This window comes from Miscanthus floridulus, unplaced genomic scaffold, assembly GCF_019320115.1.
Source record: "Miscanthus floridulus cultivar M001 unplaced genomic scaffold, ASM1932011v1 fs_735_3_4, whole genome shotgun sequence".
Taxonomy (NCBI): Eukaryota; Viridiplantae; Streptophyta; class Magnoliopsida; order Poales; family Poaceae; genus Miscanthus; species Miscanthus floridulus.
Genome location: NW_027097184.1, coordinates 1 through 24,093, shown reverse-complemented (window position 1 = coordinate 24,093; position 24,093 = coordinate 1). Strand labels below are relative to the sequence as shown.

Below are 24,093 nucleotides of genomic sequence, written 5' to 3'. Positions count from 1 at the left end.
GCTGGGTTCGTGCGGTTGTGCCACTCCCTGTGTCGTGGGCGCTGGCTGAAAGGCGAGTGCACTCGAGAAGGTGGCGGACTGATGACAGGGCGCCTGAGAGCGGGGGCACTGTGGCGCGGCCAAGGAGGGGACGGGACTTAGAACCAGTTTGGCACAGCTCTTGCGTGCTCCGGCTCCGGCACTGTTCACGCACTGTAGCCAGAGCCGCAGGAGCTGCAAAAAAACGAGCTCCGCCGGCTTCGTGAACAGTGCCAGTGAACAGTGACGACGAAAAAGAAGGAGAGAGAAAAACAGTTTCAATGAACAGTGTTGCTACAGTATAGGAGAGAGAAAAACGGCTTCATAAACAGTACCGGTGTGCATGGAAGCCGGAGCCGTCGGAGCCGAAACAAACGAGCCCTTAAAATTTTACTCTGAGTGCTTTGGTTGGTGTGGGTTACTACTGCCCTGTAATAGCGGCGCCGACGGCACACCTGCCAGCGGCCGCCGATCAGTTTTGCAGCAGGCGCGTCGGTGCATGGTAAGGCCGCTTTGGTGCCGGCGGACCTTGCGCGGACAGCGGCGAGCGGCATGCGGGGACCTCGCGCGGACAGCGGCGAGCGGCACCAGCGAGGTTGCGGCGAGGCTACCAGGGCTGCAGGCAGGAGGCAGCGACAAGCCGCACGCAGAGACAGCGGCGAGCGGCGGCAAGCCGCAAGCAGGGACGACCTCAATATCCTGGAGTATACTCTTCTTGCTGCCGTTATACATTCTGTGCAATAACGTTGACAGATTATTTCGTGGAGCTTTACGTGATCGCGTGGCATCATTGCTGGGGCAAGCGCGTGAATAGATAGATCATCAGCATGTCGCGTCACATCCAATTTGAACAACCATGCTTATCTGTCGTCTTTTTGCTCTGTTTTCTGCGAGGAATGGCAGCTCAAAAAAGTTTTACGCTTTCGCCGAACTGCTTAACTTGCGTGTTGTGCGTGAATGGCAGGTGTTCCAAATCATCACGAACATACATACAGCAAATCAGTGACCTATAATGACAAGGCAGCTAGTGCTCACTTGCAAGACAGAAAAAAAGGAACAAAAATACGGGGTGCATCTTCGTACAACAAAGTTTTGGACCAACCCAACTCAAAATTTAATTATTTGGGTACGGTAAAAAAAATTACAAGCATCCATTATATCATGAGTGAGAAAACACCTGCCGGATGAAGCTGCAAAAATCCGACTTCTGCCGGTTTTTCCACTCAAACTGCTGTACATACAATCAAAAAAATCTTCCATGGCATCATCGATGAGAATCCAAGTCGAAGACTACATCCAAGCTTGACTGTCAAGATGCCGAACCAAAGAAAGCTGATACATATAATCTCGCAAGATTCACCTTCCTTTCAAGATAGCCTAACTGCCAAAAAGTTCTGAACCCAATGCATCAAAAAGAAAAGGGAAATATTACATGAGAGGAAGGTATGCCCCGCCATGGCCCTTCCTTAGGATCAGTGGGCCAGCATTGTCCGGGACTTTATCCAAAACTCTATTGCAAATGTCAAGGACATCAATGAAGCCTGTCGCCAGAGTTGCCAACTGCAGCCTCAGCCTCATGTCCCTTGTTCTACGCAGCAGGCTCCTGAATGATCTGCCAAGATGTTTCACCCACTCTGCAGGCAAGCCTCCAGGTGAAAGCCAGACAGAGAAGTGTGATTGCTCTCCCCTGGCTGCCACCTCCGCCCTGTAAAACCTTGCAAGCTCGAGAAGCATTGGTGGCTGCAGGGGCAGCACTGATACAAACTCAGCCACGAATTGCTCGATTAGATCCGGCTTTAGCATTTGATTCCAAAAGACTGGAGCCCATTCTATAGGTTGATTTATGTTGTATGCTTCAGCAACAATAAGAGCTTCCTGGAACCTAGATTGTTCCACAAAAATTCGCCGGGCATTGGTCTCCGAAAGACCAATCCACATAAGATCAGGTATTCGGATCTGAAGTGACAGAAGAGAAGCACGGGCACAAGCACGATGTGTTCTTTGGCCAGCATCAATAGTTGAAAGAACCTCAGCTGTCTCTACAAGGTGATGCATAGCCTCAAGAAGCTCATCATTTCGCCGTTCCTTGTCATATCGAGATAACCAGCTGTTCATGTATTGCTCTGCACGCAATTCAAGGAGAGAAGCAGCCTCATGCTTCATGTCAAAGTGCTTGTATACCTGCATTAGACACAGACATGATAGAGTATAAGGAAACAGAAGGTTAACATTCGTAGTGATAATGTCTATACTGATGATCTTTTGTGATTAATAAATGATTAAATTCTGTTTGGCAATGTGTTAAACCTACTTTTGAACCTACTGTGGGTTGTGGGTTGTCAGATAGTAAATAGATTTGTAGTAGTAACAAGAGGTGGGGGATAGGGGAAGAGAGACCATAGAGAGAGCGTCATCATCATTCGGGTTAAACTGTTTCAGTGATGTAATAACAGCCATCCTAAATCCTCGAACCGATGCAGGCGTCCCTGTGGCTGTGTCAGTGGCAGAGTACTTTTGAAGCAGCAACTCCAATTGGCCATTCTCTACAAGGATCGAAAGAATGAAGCTCAAGGAATGGAAATTGCTCACTCCAGTGATCAAGCGAGCTAAACAAGAAAAATCCCCCTCTGAAACATATGACTCCACTCTATTTGCTGCAAATGTGACGAGAACATCCACTCCATCAAGACAAGAAGATGACACGTAGAAGTGGTGCGACAATATTAGGAGTTCAACCTACAATGACATTTCAAGACAACTTAAGATGCGGGAAAAAATGTTGAAAAGCAAAACAAGGGATCAGAAGATACACCAACCTCGCAAGCATGTGGTACTTCATGTCCAGTCATTACCAAACGCATCAAAGCATGGCCAATTTCTGATTCCGATGGACATAGTTTTGCCCACTTTAAGAAGTCACTTGATCTCCACAATAGAGGTGCAGGACCCTCTTCCTTTTGGGCATCCAAATAGCCTCCACGATGCGCGGCTAAAAGCCCCTGGATTGAAAGCATATCATGTAACATAGCAGTAGCACTGCAATATCACATACCCAAAAAGTGTACTGTTAAAACCTGAGCAATGAACAGACCTTTAGAAACGAATCTGCTAGAATTCTGGCAATGCTAGATGCAGGCATGATGTGTGTCTCCACCAGAAATTTCGCTTCATCAAAAGAATCCTGGGCTTTCAGGGAAAGCAACTGTAGAAGTTCAATTGGCTGTTTCTCAAATGCTTCAGAAAATGGGAGTCCCAGTAATTTAGCAGTTCGAACAATTGCTATTATTCTCCTAATAAGAGCTCGCCCACGGCCCTCACCACATTTCACAGCTAGTATCTCCATAACCTGAGATAAAACATCATTCTTATTTCTGGATCACAGTAACACTTATTAACAACATTTTAACATACATGGAGTGATGAGCATGGACAAAATCAATATCATTTGCATCAATGATTCAACTTGAAGCACTACCTCACACTATAGGTAATAAGGAACAAACATGTAATCAATATTCAATAACCAACCCCAGGTCTAAGAATAACTGTGTCATGATCATGATCTACGAATCTCAAGCAGATAAGGCCTTGTTTGGTCAATCTGGAGGGGATGAGGGGGACTTTGACTTGTAGGGGGATTTAATCCCCTTCCAATCCCCACCAAACTAAACAAGGCCTAAGAGATTTCACAAGCTTGTTTAACCAATAGTCGCAAAAAAAAAGGCTTGTTTAACCAATAAGTTCACAGAAGTAATAAATGAAGTTGCTTTGCCTGATATCAGATTGGTTAGAACCAGTAGCTACCTAACACTTCACAAATAAGTTGCTTTGCCTGATATCAGATTGATCAGAACCAGTACCTACCTAGCACTTCACAGCCAAGTACATTTCATGATACAGCCAGAACTACTTTGATGTACTAAGCAGCTTTGATGTAACAGAATATACAAATCGACCTGAGTTGCACCAACACTTCACAAAATGTAATGGATGCAAGTTTACACACCACCATGGATTGCAAACCTATGGTAGAAGAGAATTATTGTATCACAGCACAAAATGTTTTTTTTGTATGCTAACATCTTGACATAACATCAATAACTTTACAACTATAGTCACTAGCCAATAATTAACAGGAAAGGTGATGCGAGTGCTTTGGATAGAATTATTGTAAATTTGTTATCGCGCATAAAACATTGTAAGCCACATAAACTTGAGAAAATATTTCTTTACACATGCATCATTTAATCGCTGTTCTCACTTTCCAAGGATATGGTTACAATAATATAATGTTACTCCCTCTGTCCTAGTATACAAGGCGTAACTACCTCTTGTCCAAAGACCAAGGAACGTATTTAATTCTCTCGTACTACTGCATGGATGCACGCGCGTCTAGATGGGAGAGAAAGAGAGCACGCCTTGTATTATAGGACGAATAAAAAGTGGTTACGCCTTATATATTAGGACGGAGGGAGTATAATAGGGATAGTTCTATCTAGATAATTGTTGAACAACACCCCAGAATAACCCGCACCACCTGGAAGAAGTGGCAAAAGCATTCCATTATTTTGGTGTAACTACTCATGTAAAAATGGAAATTTCCAGGTGCTCACAGTTTCTAACAGAATCAGTGTCATAAAATGAACGAGATAAATAACCAGACCTGTGATGGGCTAATCATATTGCAGCTATTTGCTACTTCCAGTGACTGAAGTATCGAAAGAGCCTGTGTGTCAAAGCATGACAAACTGATCTCTCCACTACTGCTGCTATTGGCAATTCTTAAAGCAACATCAACAAGGACAAGTTCTTCAGGAATATATGATGGAGACAGCTTTTGTTGGAGTTGCTTAGCAGCAGTTATTTGCCCAAATTCCAGTAAGGAGAGCACAGCCTTCTCCATATCTACAGGCCTAACATTTTGTTCCCAGCCAGATAAAGATGCTTCCATTTTTGCAAATTCCTCTTCAGAAAGTAAATTTCTAGCTTGTTCTCCAATCTTTGAACTATGAAAACTGTTAGAATTGTTATCCAGCTCGTTAGTTCTACTTTCAATATTGTCATTGGCCCCTCGTCTAAGTGGTGAATTTGTTTTCACCCTTCGCTTTGCTCTCATGTTATTTATTGTTGTTGAAGATGCTTCGCTGTTAGACTCAAAGAATTGCACATGTTGGCTTGATAAACTGTCCCGTGTGCCATTCCTTTCTGTAACTTTCATGTGCGGCGAGCTCATATTACTGTCTATTTTTGTGATGACATCAGCAGTCTGTTCTATAATACTGCTACTGTTTCCAACAGCTATGTTTTGAGCAACAGCAGAAGTGGCAAATTCACCATCAGCCTTAGATTGACTCTCTGACTCAACAGCCAGGAGCCACACCCTAGTCTCAATTTCCCGCAAAAGATGAAGAGGATAGACCCTGCAAAAATGGAAGTGCTAATCGGCAAGGAGATGATACGATTGAGCACAATGTGAACATAAATAAGGAAAAATGAAGCTTACGGAGGGGATTTAGTCATAGTTCCACTTAGCCATTGTAGAGAGAGCAATAGTATTTCATGAAGCTCTCGTGCTGGTATCTCTTTTCCTACTGCTTCGGCATGCTTAAGGAAAAATAATCCAGCCTGCATGTACGGCGAATGAACATACAATTTAGTGATTTACAAGGATAAGGGAAAACAAATACTCCCTCCATTTTAGAATACAAGGCGTTTAGGATCTGAGGCAGTTTTTTTTTTTACAAGGCATACTACATTCTCCAAGCATGCATCTATGGGTGTTCCTAATATGCCCTTATTAATGGATTAGCTTTCAATGGAACTGAAAAGCTGCCAGCAATAAACGTGGTCTAACAAATAATGCAAGCAAGATTTTCTCCACACATGCAGCAGCTAGATGGCATTGATCATTTCATGTTTGTTTCTTTGGTAGAAAGAGGAAGGCTACTCTCATCTTAATGCCTCCTTAATATATGTGCATAGAACTAGGACACCTTGCATTCAAATGGAGGGAGTACAGCGTTTCTGTGCATTATACTTATCGAAAAGAATACCTTAAAAGGAGGGAAAGAATATCTCATAAAGAGAGATTGGCAGTGACCCCACAAGGCTGCACGTTCTTGTGGGATATCCCAAAGAAACTCCTTCCATTCAGCAACCATAGCTTCTGCCTACACATGTCCCGCAGATGGATGTCAGCATAACATAAGAAGGCCATACTGAGAATGTCAAAATGTAGTGATGAATGTTAATTATGTAATCCTCAATTGGTTCATGGTGATTAAAAAGATGGTTTTGGGGGTATACGGACGATACATCACTCCGTAGCTGCACATGATTGACCTGACTCACCGTAAATTCCTTACTGTACACCAATGGCAATGTAGTATAGTGATCATGATTGGTTGTGATTCTGTTTTTTTTTTTCCATTATTGTGCATGCAAAACTCATGTCAAGACAAAAATGGAATATCTATTTTTTGTTAAATAAAATAGTTTATTAAATATCAGGTGGACAAGAGTATATTGGTGCACATACACACAAACTAATCTCATCCATCAGATTGAATCTGAACCAGGGAATCCCTTCATGATGTGTTCACTTTTAAATTGGACGAAATCCAATTGAGCCTAAATCTGCATAAGAATAAGATAGACGAGGGGATTTCCCACTCACTCAGGCCAACAATGAAGCATGTGAAATATTGTTAGCAAAAAAAAAAAAACATACTATGCTCAAGTTATTACCTTGCGGCTGTAATCTCAAGCCAAACACTTAAGCATGAGAGAGGAGTTACATCTGGAAAGCATGAAGCAATCATGGCAAGCAAAGACCACTGCATTTGTTTTGCTTTAATCAGGAGTGCCTCCCCAGGGTTTTTTTGCTTTTCACAGACTCCAAGAATGCAGAAAAGTTCCATGGGATTATTGCCATCAACAGCAGAGAAAGATGAATAACTGCTTCCTGAAGGTATATTACCAGATGCTTTCCTTCTAAGTGACATCATATTTTTCAGAACAGTCAGTATGTGAGTCCTCAATCTTGAATCCCTGATCTCTTTGGCTGCCTGAACAGTGAACAAAACACCAACAGCAATAAATTACTATGTGGTATTTGTAACTAAAGTTATGTGGTACAAAGAAATAAAAAAAATTACCACTTCAATAACAACTTCAATAGGAAATCCAACTATCTGAGCTTCTGTTAAAAAGCCAACCTGCCAAAAGGACAATTACAATCAGTGTGGGAACTTATCTAAATAACCAAAAAAAAAAACCATAGCAACCAAGAGAAGAAAAAAATTAATACCCAATCATTGTCATTGGCCAGTAAAGCAAGATATTTTGTACTTAGTGGGAGATGGTGTGCCTGACAGAATTCAGTAACCAAATTCCAGTGTTGACTTGCTTCATTCTGTTGCGATCTGTAAAGAGACGCATTACCAACACCAGTTAAAAGCCAAAATCCACAAGTTTTATCTTCCTCCAATGATGGCAAACTTGCTTTTTCAAGGTGCTGCAGAATAGCAATAAGAGGATGTTGTGGCTGTTCCTTCTTGGGAGCCATAGAGGTTTGAGTCTGCTCCAAAACATGCAGATGATCAGATTGGACATAATCTTCAGCTAGTGCTCGAGCTAGAGCAGGAGCTATGCCAGCTCCATGAGACTGCACATGAAGCTCTGGGGCCCTTTGTGAAGATAGATCAGCATGTTTATTTTCTTGAACTGACTTGTAGTAGGAAGAGATGCGTCGTAGTGCAGCAATATCTAAACGAAGCATGTTGGCACAGAGGCCACAAAGTTCCAACAAGAATATACAGGAAGCAACTAGAGTCAAGTCCTCAAAGTTTGTAATAGCTAGTGGAGCCACCTGTTTTGGAGAAGAGAAAAATGATAAGAAAGTGACACACACATAAAGAGACAAAGCATCAGCCTGCCACCTTCATATAAATTTATGATGCTTCAGACATTACGAATACTACTCAACAGGCAATATATTCGTAAATATTATGACAATATTGTATAAGGGAATAATTTTATGAATAAAATATTAGTATAACTTTTACTCAGTTCGTCACATATTTACTAATATATGGATAATCGAAGTTCAAAACATTTGAAGAAACATTGCCCAATGCAACATAATTTATTTACAGAGTAAGTGGAGAAATGAAAAGTGTATTCCTAAATTAAAAAAATGTACAAAATTTTATGAGGTTAGTATGATTATGACTTTATGAGTGCTATGGTTCTCCATATTGTATCAAATTCAGAAGTGGAACTAAACCTTGTCATCATTTCCAGGAAAATAACTGGGATACTGCCACTTGGTAAGTCGCAAATGGACAATATATGCTATGGACAAATTTGTATGACTATGCTTATCCGTAAAGCGGAACTCAGTATTTCAGTAATGCTTCAGATGCAATGCAGAAACTTGATGGATACCGACAGCATGAACAGTCATTGGGTATAAAATCAATTCAGGTGAATGGACATACCGATATAAGAATTGATCGTTCAGCTTGACTTAGAGGAGCAAGCATCAATTGTACATCTGCTTGAACATTAGACTGTGCAGATATCACTTGACGTGCACTAGCTGATTTCAACTGTGAAGCCCTCTTAGCAATAAGATGCCTGAAAGCAGCTAGGGCTCGACCACGGTGCAAATGGTGTTCCACTCTCACATCTTTCTCCTGAAGAGAGGAATAATGAAAATGCTAGTTTAGACAGGAAGGTCACGATACTTTTTTTTTGAAACAAAAGATCACAATACTATAGCACAAGTCAGGGAGAAGTCGGGCATAAACTTGTAGGATTTATTAGCTTCTGGAAAAGGTTAGGTGAGAGGAGTTTAAGATTACGGAGATTGGTGTTTTTGCCCCTACTTGGAAGGTCAATTATGATTTTATCCTCGTCTTTTCAACTTTGCGATTTTACCCTCATTTTTTTAATCCTGAATCTGAAGCCACTGTTTGCCCTGGTTCTAGACTCTGTTAACCGAAGGACGAATAAATGAATTAAATAAAAATAATAAGTGCAAAAAAAATTAAATGATAACCCCTGACCTCATCCTAACCCTCCCAGCTTCCACTGATGGTTGATTAACCATGCACAACTTGTTGAACTTTGCTTAGATTTGAAATATTTGCAATTTTATTATGTAAAAATTCTTTCAAAATGCTGTCCAAATATTTGATGCCAAAATAGAGGTTAAAATCAGAGAGTACTCAAAAACCTAGGGGCAAATTTACATGGGAAAAGTAGTCTTTTGTAGCTGAACTGACACCGTTAACTCCTCTAAACAGAGCAGATTAAACTCTGCATTCGTTTTGAAAAGGCAGGGGCAAAATTGCAAGGTTAAATAAATGAGTGCAAAATCACAATTAGACTCCAAAATGGGGGTAAGAACACAAGCCCCTTAAGCTTATGCTCATCCACTGTAGGCAGGCTTATGACATATGCATAAGGCATCAAGAAGCCAAGACATTTGGAGGAGCTTCATGGCCTTAACTCTAATACAGTTTTGCATTCTCCATTGTTGTCCTAGTACACATATTAGCATATATCCAAGATAATCTAGAGCTAAGTATTCGACTTTTAACAGATAACAGTATAACATGTAAAGAAGCTGATGTGAGATACAAAAACAAAGAAAAAAGTTTCCAAGATGAGCAAGATTAATGTACCTCAAGGGAAGAATATAATTCTTCTTCGACACTTTTTTGGATCGATGCTTCTAAGGACAATGCATTGGCTTCAGTATATCCAGTGGAATTGTATATATAATCGGTGACATTGTGAGTGAATAACTCTTCAGGTGATGGGACATTTGATAGAAGTTGCATTCCAAAAGGGCCCTGACAATAGATCATGGTGAAGAAGAAAAGTGTAAAAGATTATCCCTGCTACAAATACAACTGGACAATAAACATGTGCACATATACAAATTAAGACAAAACTAGAAGTGAAGTAATTCTCCTGCACATTCAAGGAAAAAGAAAGAAAAAAAAGTGAAGTTAGCCTGGAAATTCAAACACTAATATGGTTTCCTTCATGGTTAGCCAATAATTTTTACAACTGAATTACATTAGGACTTCTAATAGGTCAATAGAATGCATTCGATTGCACATAATGGAAGGGGGATATATTGTGTTGTCAGGCTTGTCCCAACTATCCTTCAAAACATGGTTAGATAACTACCGTGACAACATTTAGTCATTTACAACAAATTACATAACCAAATAACCACATCACGCCACATGTCAGAATTAGTGAACAATTAGGTTATACATTTAAGAGTTAGCTGGAGTATCCTCTTTGCCTAAGCAACCTTCACAATTAAAATCCATACAATTTCAACATTTGCAGAGGAAGATTTTGCATGAACTTGTGCAGAGCTCTAGATATACTACATGAAGCAAGAGTATTTTCTAATGACTCAAGAACTCTCATGGTTTGAGAGTTTCAGCTAGAGTTGCTTTATGGGACATGCAGGAGAGCTGTGTATCATTATATTAAGAAGAAAATGGGGTAAGAACCCAGTACTGCAACCTGATCTTATCTCCTGGTGCTAAGTGAGGTAAAAAGGTTGCTTTGTATGGGATTATTTACCTTTTTTCTCTCTACTAGTATAAAGATATGCAGCTCTCCTGTGTGTTCGAGAAAAAAACTGTATTTTACCATTTAGGCATTTACCAAAACTTTCTTACTACACAGTTTAGAATATGTCTCAATATGGTTGATTTTTGTCAAATGCCATAAGGAAATCAGGAATAAAATCATTTCCGTTCTTGGAGGACTTTGGTGAGGACCTTGGACGATCCCAGGCCCATATAAAGCAAAATCAAGATTGGGGAAGAAAAAAACATGCAGTGTTTTTATCCATATTCCACCAAGGTACTTTGGAATATGCTAATAAGTCATTTCCCAGAAGAAAATTAGGAACCTTAACCACGTGGGAGAAGAACCAATGATTTTTGTAAAAAAATCTTATATGCACTTGTATTCATGTAACTATTCCTATCCGTTAGCCCACATGTTTCTCCACATCAATCCAAAAAATCTCAGCCCAACTCGGCAACTCATCAGCCCAAGAGGCCAACAGACCAAAGTCGCACGTTCCACTGTTCCAGCCCTCCAGAATTGCCCGTTCCCCATTCCTCAACCTAACCTAGATACACCGTACGCGACACTGCGACAACAGCAAATGGTGGCAGGTGGCAGGCGGCAGGCGGCAGCGTGATGGGTGGGCAGTTCAGCGTCGGAGGCTCACACGCTTGTGCCTGCGCGCGGGCTGAGGTGATACGGCACTGGCCGCTGTCGAGGAGCGAAGGAAGGGGAGACAATGAGGCGGTGTCATGGTGACTGGTGAGCAGTGGAGCTGCATCAGTTAGTCATTTGGCAAGTCTACGACAAGGGAAAGCAGGCAATGCCGATGGCCGCACAGGCAAGGCAAGGTATGCACATTGCACTCCATGTGTTTGATGAAAATTCCAAACTCAAGTCTTTTTTATGTTATTGTAATTTCCTTTCCTATTTTGTAATCTTTCAAGTCTTAACTATGAGATATTTCTATTATGCAAGTTGTCAACGTATTGTACTTTGGTTACTATTATGGATTTATGGTCATTGCCTGCACTTTTGGTTATTCTTATGGTCTTGTGATCCTATATATATTGCATTTGCACTGCACAATTTTTTACAATGAATACCAAGGTGCAAATTCCTGGCTACACCACTAATCAAGGGCATAGCCCATCTCTTCTGCCACTGGCTTGGGGTATACGCCTCCTGGCTGCCACTCCCAATGGTACCTCCCTCAAGCAGCCACCTCCCTCCCTCTCTCCTAATTCTCCCCCAAATTCACATGGTAATCTAGAAGCATAACACTCTAGCTTTGTGTTAAGAGAGGGAGGTACATAATCCTTTATGGAGGTACTCACACAACCTGCGAGCACCGAGTTTAGACCAGGAGGGCAGCCTGTGACCTCAAGGCTCTACCAACTGAGTTATAGCTCAGTTCTCAGAAATAATTAGGAACAGCAAGAAAGTTTTTTGTACCAAGTAAGTTGGTGTAGGCCTGAATAAAATTAGGAGTGTTTCCCTAAAGAAGTCTTGTGACTACTTATAGACTGTTACTCTGTTATCACTTCACTACTTATATTTCTAAAAAGGGTAGCTACAGATTCACTTACACATAATAATTCAGCATCACAAAGTCTAGATTTATGCATTGAAAATCTAAATTTAACTGATGCATTTGGCAGAAAACATTTGGGCTGACGGATTTTGGGCTGACAGATATAGAACAAAACACATCAGTAAATTATACTGTGTTAACTGAAATGTGCCTTCCAAAGAAAAGACAAACCTGCTCAAATAATTGAATTAATCTTCTAATAGACTTTGGGACCCAACATGGAAGCATTTGCAACAACGAAGTGTCTCCTCCAGCAGAGGAAAAAATGCTATAGCGCCATCTCAAGTACTCTGAAATTGATCTTTTTCCAAACACTGAAAAAACACATTTCTTTTCTTAGCATAAGGAAATAATGAATGGTCATTTTTTCTTCTCAAAAGCAGAGCCATTTTTTCTTCTCAAAAGCAGAGCTTCAACAATCCGAATATAGTGTGAAGTTTTTGGTTGATTACCATTACCAGCAGAGTAGTTTAAACACCCATATTCATCTTGGCCAAAACAAGAAGAAAAAAGGGTTTTCCATAGCGTTGGAAATTGCTGGAGACAAGGAGCCAGGTTCTCCAATGTGCACTGGGAAGACGAACCACTTCTGTTCACACTTCCAGTACATATGGATTTCTGAATTGGTGCTGAAGCATACATCAAGGTAGCTAGTGCAGACATTTCACCAATTCGTTCAGCCATATCATCTACTGTATACAACATTTCATCTATCTCAACAGCGGTAAGACTACTATTACTGACCGTTTTCTTTGACAAATTCCAACAGGCATTAGAGAATGATGCCTCATACTCATGACCTTTCATCCTGGAGAAGAGCAACCATTGTGCCCACTTGCAATCACCCTGAAAATATCCGCAGCATAACAACCAAATCAAACAAAATTACATGTATAGTACTAAACAGGAACATGTTGAGCAAATTAATCTCTGGTGGTTACAATTAAACTTAACCTTCTTATACTTTTCCAAAGGATATTTTAAAACAGAGTGTTTACATGTAGATTGAAGGGGCTACAACAGTCATAACTTGGTCCTCAAAAGATATAAATTCCAACCATGCTATAGCAAATTTATAGTCCATGTTCTTTTTTTTTTTTTTGAACATGCAGAAGAGTCGCATACAATCATTAATAATAAGAAAAGGTTTGAGCGAATACACATTCACACCACACAAAAGAAAAGAAGACGACCACGACTACTCAAGGTTATAGCACCAGAACTTACTGCAGTTTCTTTGAGCAAACGGATACAATCCTTTTCAGGAGCCAAATTACAGATGTCCAGATAGAGGTCCAGTAGATATGGCAAGTTATATTGCACACAGAAACGTATAATTAACTTATGCAGTGCACCTTCACGACCCTGGTGATGAGCATCATCTGGCATCTCTGAAGCAAAAGATGTCGTAGAACATTCTTCCTTTGAACCAACCTTTATAAGTATGCCAGCACGAGCAAGCAAAGGTATAATTTCAGTAGTACTTTGCCAGTACTCTTTCATAAAGATGTGTTTCTTTGCCAATTCCAGCTGCATTACCATTCGAATATATAACGTTGATTCATGATTGCACAAAGATCTAAAAACTTTAACATGTGGTATCTCCATACAGACTGGTTCAAGCTCTTCTGAGTCACATATGTACATGCTGTAATCAGGGAGTGTTAAATCAGAAAGAGTGTTGGCAGGGGCTTGTAAACTGTCCACATTTACTCTAATAATCCCTTCTGAAAGTATGCTACTGGGAATCATGTCCAGGAGTTTGCAGACTTTCCCGGCATCATTATGAGCAACAAAATATTCAAACTGAGATTCCCATGGGATATGAGCATGTATATGATAAGGCTGGTCCAGCAATATCTACAGAACATATAATAAGAATCATGAATCCATAAAATTACAAGTAATCCAGGGCCTCAATCGGAATTTGGCGTGCTATAATCATAACAAAAGCATCATAAAAAATAAATCACACCCCAAGGCACATTCCCATGGAAAAAATAACGAAACCAAGAGAAAAAATCTGGTATTTGTAACAGTAGATCGTATGTGGTATCAAATGCCCCTGCAATGGGTCAAAATATGCAGAAATCAATTGGGTAACAAGAACTCTTAGTTTTCTCACTTTTTTATGGCAGTTTGTACAGCTCATGCAACAAGATTTTTTTCCACGAATTTCTTACATGAGCTACAACACATGGTTCTTATCAGAAATAGGGCGCAAGTAACCTATCAGTAAGTTAAAACGACAATCATGACTTACACGGTCCACAGTTCTCTGATCCCACGCATCGGACCATACAGCAGCACAGGCCCAATAACCATCAGAAATGTTGCTACCAGAGAACTCCTTAGTGTAATCATTAATGTTCACCCAAGAACCAAGCACTGCTCCATCAACATCACCACATTCAATAATGGGGTGGTTGCAAATATGTAGAGCCAATACAGGTTTATCTTCTCCTGGCAGTGTAACAATTTTTGCAGCATCACGAATGACATTCTCCCTGCAAAAATATGTGTCCCAGAAGCTGCTGCTCGGGTAGAGCCGCTTTTCCACAGAGGAAAAAAATTGTTGATCAGTATTAAGCTAAATTGAAGTGTTAGAATTTGTAAATAAATGAGCTAAAGCATGTGTACAATCAACCTCAATTAGTGTTATAGTTTCTAGCATCTTCCACTCATTTGGTCTTATGTACCCACGGTTCTTCATCTCGTCAGCAATTTGTAGCCTTAGTGACCTCCTGACAGTACCTTGCATAAGTTGTCTTAGGTCTGACTCTACATCATCTCCCAGCCTTTCTAGTGTTGCTACAGCCAATCCAGTTTCACCCTGCAAAGTACAATTGTCAGAAACAGCAACAGGAACACATATTTTACTAGACTAAGTGTACTAAATTACCTTCATCAACAGATCATACACAATGGATCTTCCAATTTCATGAACTTCAGAGAAAGCATCTCCTGAATCATCATTGGAGACAAATTCCCTCTGGCGCAAAAGCTGCAACTGAAGAACTGCCAAAGGTAGGCGACCAGACTGCAGTGCTTCTCTGACTACAGTTTTCAAGTCAAAGTTATTCATTTCCCATCTGTTAATCATCTCCTTGATATTTCCTTGAATAATTTGTCTTCCAATTTGAGTAGTCCCTTTATTAGTATCAATGTCATGGAGAGCACTAAGAGATGACTCAACTGGTGTTAGAGCTAACATGCTGTTGCTATCAGGAACCAACACAGGAGCTGACTCTTGCCTGTCATAAGCATCTAAACCACCTGATGGCCCTGATGAAACACCATCCACTACAACTGGAAGCAAAGAATCATTCTGAAATACTTCTGTACCTATTTTCAATGAGTTCTTATCATCTCCCTGCCACAGTATAAGCACAGCATTAAGCAAATGGTCATTTGAAGACAACTATAAACCAATATAAGCAACAGTGTCGTCACTTTACCGTCCGAACAGAATTCTGATTCTTTGCAGAGATTCGGCTCTGGATACTTCTTATTACCATCAAAAGGAGAGCCATTTCATGAAGCTTTACTGAATTATTATCTGGCATGTCAGAGGCATAAAGAGAATAAATCTCACATATAACAAAGAAAATAGTACAATAAAAAGGAATTACCTGTTTTTTGCTTTTGTAGCCCATAACATTTGATCATTCTTGTTGCAAAGCGGACAGCTAAAACCATTAACCTGTTTTCACACTGTAAGCTTACAAATTACATGAAGCTAAAAGTGTGACACATAGCAGACTACATTAACACAAGGAAAATAGGACAAAGGACACAAATCATGCATTCATGCCTCTTATAGTATTCCTAAGGGGGTGTTTGGTTTGAGGAATGGGATAGTCCATCATCTTCTCACTCCTCACTTTATTTGTTTGGTTTGTGGAATGGAATGAGTTGGTCCATCACCAGCTAATTTCCCGACAAACTAATAATTAGTATAAGCAAGAGGAATGGAGTCATTCCACCAAATTTGAGGGATGGACGTATCAATGTACTGCACTGCAGCTTTGAGGATACAAGGCATTATGTTGTTGGATCTGTCGCACCCTAGCACAGGTTTTTGTTTTGCAGGCTAAATTAACAAATGGCATCCTAAAAAAGCATTGCAAACTGGCAGTGGGTGTCAAAACATGCTTATGTTACACTAATATTGCTAGTAGAAGTACGAATGTATAAAATCATTGCGAACCCATTCTGTACAAATGATATTTCGAAATATCATAAATAGTAATGGCTTATATTTTAAGTATTTAGTATCTGTAAAGTTCCATGACCCAATTAGAGTGGCTTAAATGGTGTAGCCCCATCATAGGTTCAACACATGCACCCCCCCCCCCCCCCAATACACCCACACCCACACGCACACCCACAAGAAGGTTGCGACAGTTGTACAGGTGTTCTGCGCAGGCTTGAGCCTACTACAGATGCATTCAGCTTCCATTAGCCATTCCTCCATGACTCAGCCTGCTACCAACTTTCTACGATGCACCACTATTTTCAGACCTCACAGATTAAGCACTGGTTAGAGGGAAGTAAAGTTTTATCTTCATATAGTTCACTCGTGATGAAAAACAAAAATACATGTGAGCAAGTTCTGTTGCTGAATCTTTGCTACGCATTTCTCTAATCTGTTATATAGTAAACTGCCCATAATTGTACCAAGTGTCGACTTCATGATATTCCTTTTCCTTGCTGAAACAGCATGTGACAATTATGAAAAAACGAATTCAACAATTTTATATATCTTTGGAACAACAACAACAACAACAAAGCCTTTATATATCTTTGGAAGTGGATAAAATTAATATAGCTGTAGTGAAGGACTGATGTTGTTTAAGTTGTGAAAGAACATCAAATATATGATCTTATAACAGTAATCCGCATTATGATCCTTCTGACCCAGGCTAACCTACAAAGTTATTATTATTTAACAGATAAATGTAGACAACGGACGAAATGTTTCCACGAGCCAAATGTATTTCAAAAGACAAACCTAACTTATCAATATAGCTTATTACAATGACAAGACAAAGATCTTATCAGGGAACTAAAACATACTTGGATGACACCGCAGCTTCATTATCACTTCCAGTCCTACTAGATAACCGATGAATAGATGCCAATAGCAGTTGCAAGACACCTTCTTCCGCAAGATTGACCTCAGCGAGCAAATTCAGTGACCTAGCAAGCCAATAGCGTTAGATATCCATGCATACAGAAGATAGTATTAATGGTTACTGCAAATTCAAATAACTCTTCAATAAAAAAAGTAGACTAAAACACAATAAAAGCATACTTGGTTACTTAAAATAGAAAAATGGAGTTAAATGCATGAGCAGCCCCTGAACTTGTCGGTGCCACTTAGGTCCACTAACTTTAAAAATGCATTTCTAGGTCCCTAAACTTGTGAAGTGGCTCACCGCAGGGGTCGATATGGTCCAGGAATGGACCTGCGTTGCACCATTTTACAAGTTTAGGGATGTGCGGTGCACCACTTAATAAGTTCAGGGACCCAAAAAAATATGTTTTCGAAGTTCGTGGACCTAAGTGGCATCCCTTGACAAATTCAGGGGCTGCTCATGCATTTAACTCTTTAGTAATCACCAAATACATGGCACATGGCAGTATAGACTATAGAGGAAGAGGACAAACCTCTTATGATCAGAAATTAAAAGCAAAGATAAAAAAATCAACCCTGTTTCTGGAATACCACAAGATTATCAATAGATAAGCAGACTGAAAAAGTTCATCATGTACAAATTCATATTACCATGGAAATAATTTGCACGATATGAAATATACTCCAAAAATCCAATATTCGGACTCCAACATGTAGTAATAATACATAACAATTATGAAGACGCACCAAAAGAATAAACTGTGCAAATAGTCCAAAAACAGATAAGAAATAGGACTTGGGGGTGGTGCATATATAATGTTAAAGCAAATCATGAACAAATGAAAGAGAAAGTGCCAGGACAAAAAGAAAATACAGGGTCTTACTGCTCTAGATCACCAATCATTGAGTAATGAAGGGCCAATTGCAGCCACCGTAACCTAGAGAATTTCAAATCCCATCCTGCCAATGCAATAAACGAAGTTAGGGCACATGCTGTTCTAAGAACTATGTTTGTCACAGATTTATTAGTGTCATTGTATCATCCACTTAAATTAGATCCTGGAACGTGCATAACCATCACTGACAAATAGTACTCCCTCCATTCCATCGTTTTGGCTTTTCTAGGTACATAGCTTTTGCTATGCACATAGATATATGCTATGTCTAGATACATAGTATGTATCTAGAAAAGCCAAAACAACTTACGATTTGTAATGGAGGCGGAGGGAGTAGTAGTAAAGACATTGGGAAGAACATCCTTGCTTGTAGGATATCTCTCCAGAACAATAAAGAGCATAGGATCTTTCAAAAAAATATTCATTACTGGTCAGGGTCTACCACCTGAAACACTAAATGATTCAAGCAAATGCTGAATAGCAGTCGCCAAGTATGACTAGTATCATCCAGATGCAAAATCTTACAATGTATGCATGTCGAAATTAATACCTTCACAGATATTCACTGCATTCAAGTAACATACCATCTGGGTGTCCTGGTAGCTAAGCCTATAGAGGGTTTTGTTTAATTTTGCATTTTCTCCCTGGAGGATCACACCAAGAGTTTGGCGATGTATCATGTACATTTTGTTTTCCCTTCATACCTTATTAATATGACGATGGGCAGCTCTTATTCTAGTTTGAGAAAAAAAATGCTAAAATTATCATCGCAATATGCCACTGAATAACTCCATAGCTATGGGTATACTGTGGATTCAAGAGTTATTCAGTATCATATAGTACATTTATCTAATCTAATAACTAAATCAAGCCCAAAAAATGTAAAATCCATGAGAGATACTTCGAGGGAAATTGAGTATCCAGCCATGGTTCCTTCATAAATTATGTTAATTAGATACAATCAAATTAGACATAACCTTATGAAAACAAATCCATTACTAAAATGTCCAATGAAGTGAAGACAGGACCACAGGATAAGAAAGGCAACCAAAATACTACAATGGGACTGGGACCCATCCATGTAACAAGATGCCACACAAATACGAAAACAAAAGGCAACTGAAAGAAGACACACCATTCTCCCAACAGAGCCTGTCTGCTAGTGCAGGCCCTTCATACAACAACGCTCTATCCAGAACTTCTATTTGCCAGGTTTTCCAGCTTGTTTCAGATCTGTCAACAGGATAATAAGTTCAGAGCATTGCATGTACTACCAGTAGCAGGACCCGGTTGCCAAAATTTGATGGTGTCACCTATGAGATGAAAAGGACGATACAGAAACCGGAGGAAGGACCACAGAAAGACCATACTGGGTAATTAAATACAGATACCCCTGGCAGGAGCAAACAACAGAATCTCCAACAAAAGCAGAATCCTTCTGAAATGGAAGCATTTTGTCCATAAGACCAACATCAATATCTCCTTTGCCAAGAAAAGATGAATACATAAGCAACTCGGAATGAAAAATTTTGACATGCTCAGTTTCCATCCGCAATAGAACCTTTAAAAATCCTAGTTAGTCCAAGTGGAGACAGGCTAATTACATCCTGCTGTGATCTGCATGGAGGAAGAATTATCCTCCTTAAGAAACTAGAGGAATTTGTGTGAGGATAAGCTACCCCAACTTTCATCTGCCCTGTAGTGACAAAGCCACTTGCCCAGCTGTCCACTTCATTTTCATTGCATCTATACTTTCTTCTTTTTCTAGGCCTGGCAATAACAACATCGGTTTTCCCTGAGAACTCAGGAACCAATTTGGCTAGATTAAGTGACCCTCGTATGGACTGATTAGTACAAAATGATAGACTTCCTATCTCATGACCAGCAGCTTCCCAGGTAGAAAAACAATCAGCAAAATGATTCATAACAGGTAGATCAAAGATTTCATGCACATTAGCTTTGAAGTTTAAGATGTCATCCGCATAGAACACATACACTACTCCAACCTCATCTACAACAGCAAGAAGACAAGAGTATGATGCCAAAACTAACCGCTTAAACATTCTGCCAACAAAGTTCTCAACAGGGATATTTCCCCCATCCAAATTTGTCACAATGGGCATAGAGCTCCTCAGAGGCATCTCCAGGTCTGTTCTGCACTGTTGAAGAACACTGAATGACGTCGCAAGACCACCAGTTTTCACGTTCCAAATGGCAACAAAACCTGCTGTATTAAGGCAGGCAAGAAACACATCTGATAACTGAAAATCAACCCATTTTGAACTTGGCCTAATACCATCACATGCATCCTGAAGGTCTGCCACAAAGTTCCACTGCATACCCCAGTGGTTTAGCTCCAGAACAGCAACCAAAATGCACTCTGCGTTGGATGGATGGGCCTCACAACTTACTGATTCGTTAGGAGTCAAAACTAAGCCGATCAAATAACCTGAAGAGCTAGACAGAACTTTTAGACACTCCCACTGACAACTGCATGATGCTTCAGCCACAGGTAAAGAACTAAGGAAACTTCGTGGTGATTCACTGCCAGTTTCCGGCATAGTCTTCAGAGAACATTTGCTATACCAAAACTTCAAGAAAGAGAGAGTAATGTCATATATGCTAAAGGATACCACTTCTGCTGAATTAGGTAATAAAGATTTCATGGGAAATCTGGCTTGGTATTTTCCATTAGAAACAGACGAAGTGATTGTAGTCAGGAAAGAACAAAACCAGTTTTTTGGACCTGACTCACCATCCTCCAACACTGCACATTCAGTAGGGTGCCACTCTTTCCACTCCCCATGCAACTCTTTAGCATCAGACGTGGAATTAACTGCTAGTGTGCTTTTGTGAGAACGGCAGAATGCATGGACTGTGATAGAAGTGTCACTAGATACCACAAGAATTTCATTAAAACTTGAGTCATCAAAAGCATCAGAACAGTATCCCCATGCCAAAGACTTCACTCTCGGAATAGTAGAAAGCGTTTCGAAGACTGCCTGAGTACAGGTATCTGAGAGAGCTCTATGTGACTCAACTTGTGATGGGTTGACCTCAGCAGTTGCCAGGACAAGATCCCCTGGATTGTAAAACCATGGTAGAAAATTTTAACAATATTACCAGTACACCAAGGACAAAGGCTCCAACATGATCAATGGAGAACAATGGATAGCGATAAAGCCTTACCATGTTCTGAGAGCAGTCCAAAAAGACGCCTTGTTGGAGATATAAAAGCCTCTCGAAATTCTGATAGTTTGAGATGGGGTTGTAACACCGTCCATCTGCATAACTGTAGTACACCAGGTCCATCATCTATCTGACGAGATGTGGACATCGTTCATATGCTCATCAACTGCTAATGATGGTAACAAGTAACATTGCTTGAAAAGAAACCAGAAAATAGAAGGAATTAGACAACAGCTGAACATAACATGGAAAGGTCATACAGAAAAGGAATGTAGCTCATTATTAAATACATAGAAACCAAAGTCCAAACGAATGTGCTTCAAAATGATCGAGACACAGAAAAGCTCAATAAGGTACTAAGGTTACTTGTTCTCTTATTTTTGGAAAAAAAAGATCTTTGGAAAAACTACAAATTATGAAGTAAGTGGGCATTTAAATAGAAAACACACATGATGACTGCTAATAATAATGCTAAAATTTGACAAAATGCAGTAGTTAATTAGCTTGAGGACAACAGACATAGCCAATAGGAAGCATTAAAGAATACCAACAATCCAACATTAGTACTCAGTAACGGGACAGTGTTCGAACTCATACCTATTTCAAGCTAAAGCCTAATGGGATGTGAACATTGTTTAGCCTATGAGCAAGCTGAGCAGGAGGCTGCCTACCAAAACAATGGTGCACAAGGTAGTATACAGCTACAAAACAAAGTCTATGTATGATCCCCAGCCAAAACTACTCAGTGAACCTAGAGATTACTTAACTTACAGGTAAGCAATGGGCAGATGAAAGGGTCTGCCATCAATAACAGTTACCTAATTGAGACCCACACTTCAGATGAACTCCTCGTTTTGAAACCCAGTTCAGCAAAAAAAAAAAAATTGGGTCTAAGAAGGAGCAAGCGTGCTGCGAACACATGCATGCTACTCGAGATAAGCCTAATCCCATCTCGAACTATCCAAACTCCACAACCAACCAAATTTCCAAACACCCCGCGCGCGCACGATTAGCGAAGAAACGGGAGTGCCCATCAAATGAGCCAGCCCTAGCTGCGAATCGCAAAGCTTCAGGAATCAGGACTCGGATCCAGCACCGACCAAAACCCCCCAAACGAATTAAGTCCCACACTGCAACGAGCTGGCACGCAGCAGCCCGTGGGATCGCGATGCGCCACGGGGGGGAGAGGAGAGAGGGCGGCGACGGGGGAAGAAGGTGAGTGCGGCGAGTGCTCACCGTGCAGCCGAACCGGGGAGTGGGCGGCCGCGGAGGTGAGGTGGTCGCCGACCAATCACTCGGTCTGTCCGCCGTCCGCGTCTGTTGTCCTCTCGCCTCCGCTTCTGTTACGCTGGTGGCTTCGGCGTGGGACCTCATGCCAGTGTGGGCACGTGCCATCACGTGAGGTGAATGGAATTTTACCTTGGGCTGGAGATCTGGATTTGATGGAACGGCCACGGCCTTTAGGCCCAACGAAAGGGAAACCATAAGAGTGTCTCCAAAGGACTACCCAAACCGTGACATATCCGCATTTTGGATACTGCACAGTACTTTTACGTGGAAAAATCAACCTCCAACGGACTACCCAAACACAGCAGCCATTTTGCGTCTGATGAAACACGGTACGCAAATTTGCGTCCTCTCTCGTTCCCTTTGCGTCTCCTCCACGCAGGCGGGTCCCACCACCACGAGCTCGGGGACGACCGGAGCCGGGGCGGAGCTCGGGGACGACCGGAGCCGGGGCGGAGCTCGGGGACGACCGTCGCCGGGGCCGAGCTCGCCCGCGCCGGGGCGGAGCGCGCCGGGGCCGAGCTCACCGGGGCGGAGTGCGCCGGGGCCGAGCGCGCCGGGGCGGAGTGCGCCGGGGCGAAGCGCGCCGGGGCCGAGCGCGCCGGGGCGGAGCTCGCCCGCGCCAGGGCGGAGCGCGCCGGGGCCGAGCTCGCCGGGATAGAGTGCGCCGGGGCGAAGCTCGCCCGCGCCGGGGCCGAGCTCGCCGGGACGGAGCTCGTCGGGGCCGAGCTCGCCGAGGCGGAGCGCGCCGGGGCGGAGCGCGCCCGCGCCGGGGCCGAGCTCGCCGTTCTGCTTCTCTTTTGCGTCCTCGGTTGGAAAACGGGAGTTTTGGCTGCCTATCCATTCTACTGTGTGTGACCCAATCTACCGAATGCGTCTCACGTTTAGGTCTTCCTCGTTGGAGACAGTCTAATGATATGGCTCGGGTACGTCCGGACGTGGCTCATCCTCTCACGTGACTTCTTGTCCGGATCTAGTGGGTCATTCTCGTGTACTTGCCCGCATCGCTCATGCCCCTCTGCGTCGTGCGTTCCCACTCGCGGTCGTAGGACAGATTTTGCCCACACTGCTCTCGCTTGACGTCGCCCCCGCCGGTACTCACGGCTTCCTTCACCGTTGTGCTCCATCCATCTGTCGCAGTCACTATCGAGATCCGTGCTATCGACGAGCTCCGCAACGGCGACGTCAACGCACTTCGTGGCATCGAGCTCCTGTGCCGGTGTAGAGCTCCATTCGTCCAAGCATCAAGGTGACATTACGCTTACGCTAAAAGCGCATGTTGTAAGCGTGTCGACATAATATCATCGGTAGTCCTTCGAGGAGTATCCCACGAAGGTAGATTGATCGGCAGAGGTGCG

General features: G+C 41.7%; 1 protein-coding gene across 1 annotated transcript; it reads right to left on the bottom strand.

Annotated features, from left to right (window-relative positions):
* Positions 1-1,025: 1,025 nt before the first annotated feature.
* On the bottom strand, positions 1,026-22,810 carry LOC136532878 (uncharacterized). The gene is given in 29 exon segments (XM_066525458.1): positions 1,026-2,199; positions 2,416-2,754; positions 2,835-3,017; positions 3,110-3,364; positions 4,682-5,438; positions 5,522-5,643; positions 6,072-6,188; positions 6,557-6,587; positions 6,766-7,085; positions 7,176-7,235; positions 7,328-7,888; positions 8,520-8,717; positions 9,711-9,881; positions 12,395-12,537; positions 12,676-13,069; positions 13,451-14,083; positions 14,487-14,774; positions 14,871-15,056; positions 15,126-15,596; positions 15,682-15,782; positions 15,856-15,926; positions 17,303-17,425; positions 18,248-18,323; positions 19,395-19,501; positions 19,503-19,570; positions 19,572-19,799; positions 19,801-21,341; positions 21,449-21,642; positions 22,685-22,810. Coding segments are annotated over 28 exon segments (8,445 nt in total). The 5' UTR covers positions 21,597-21,642; positions 22,685-22,810; the 3' UTR covers positions 1,026-1,446.
* Between the last annotated feature and the right edge of the window lie 1,283 nt (positions 22,811-24,093).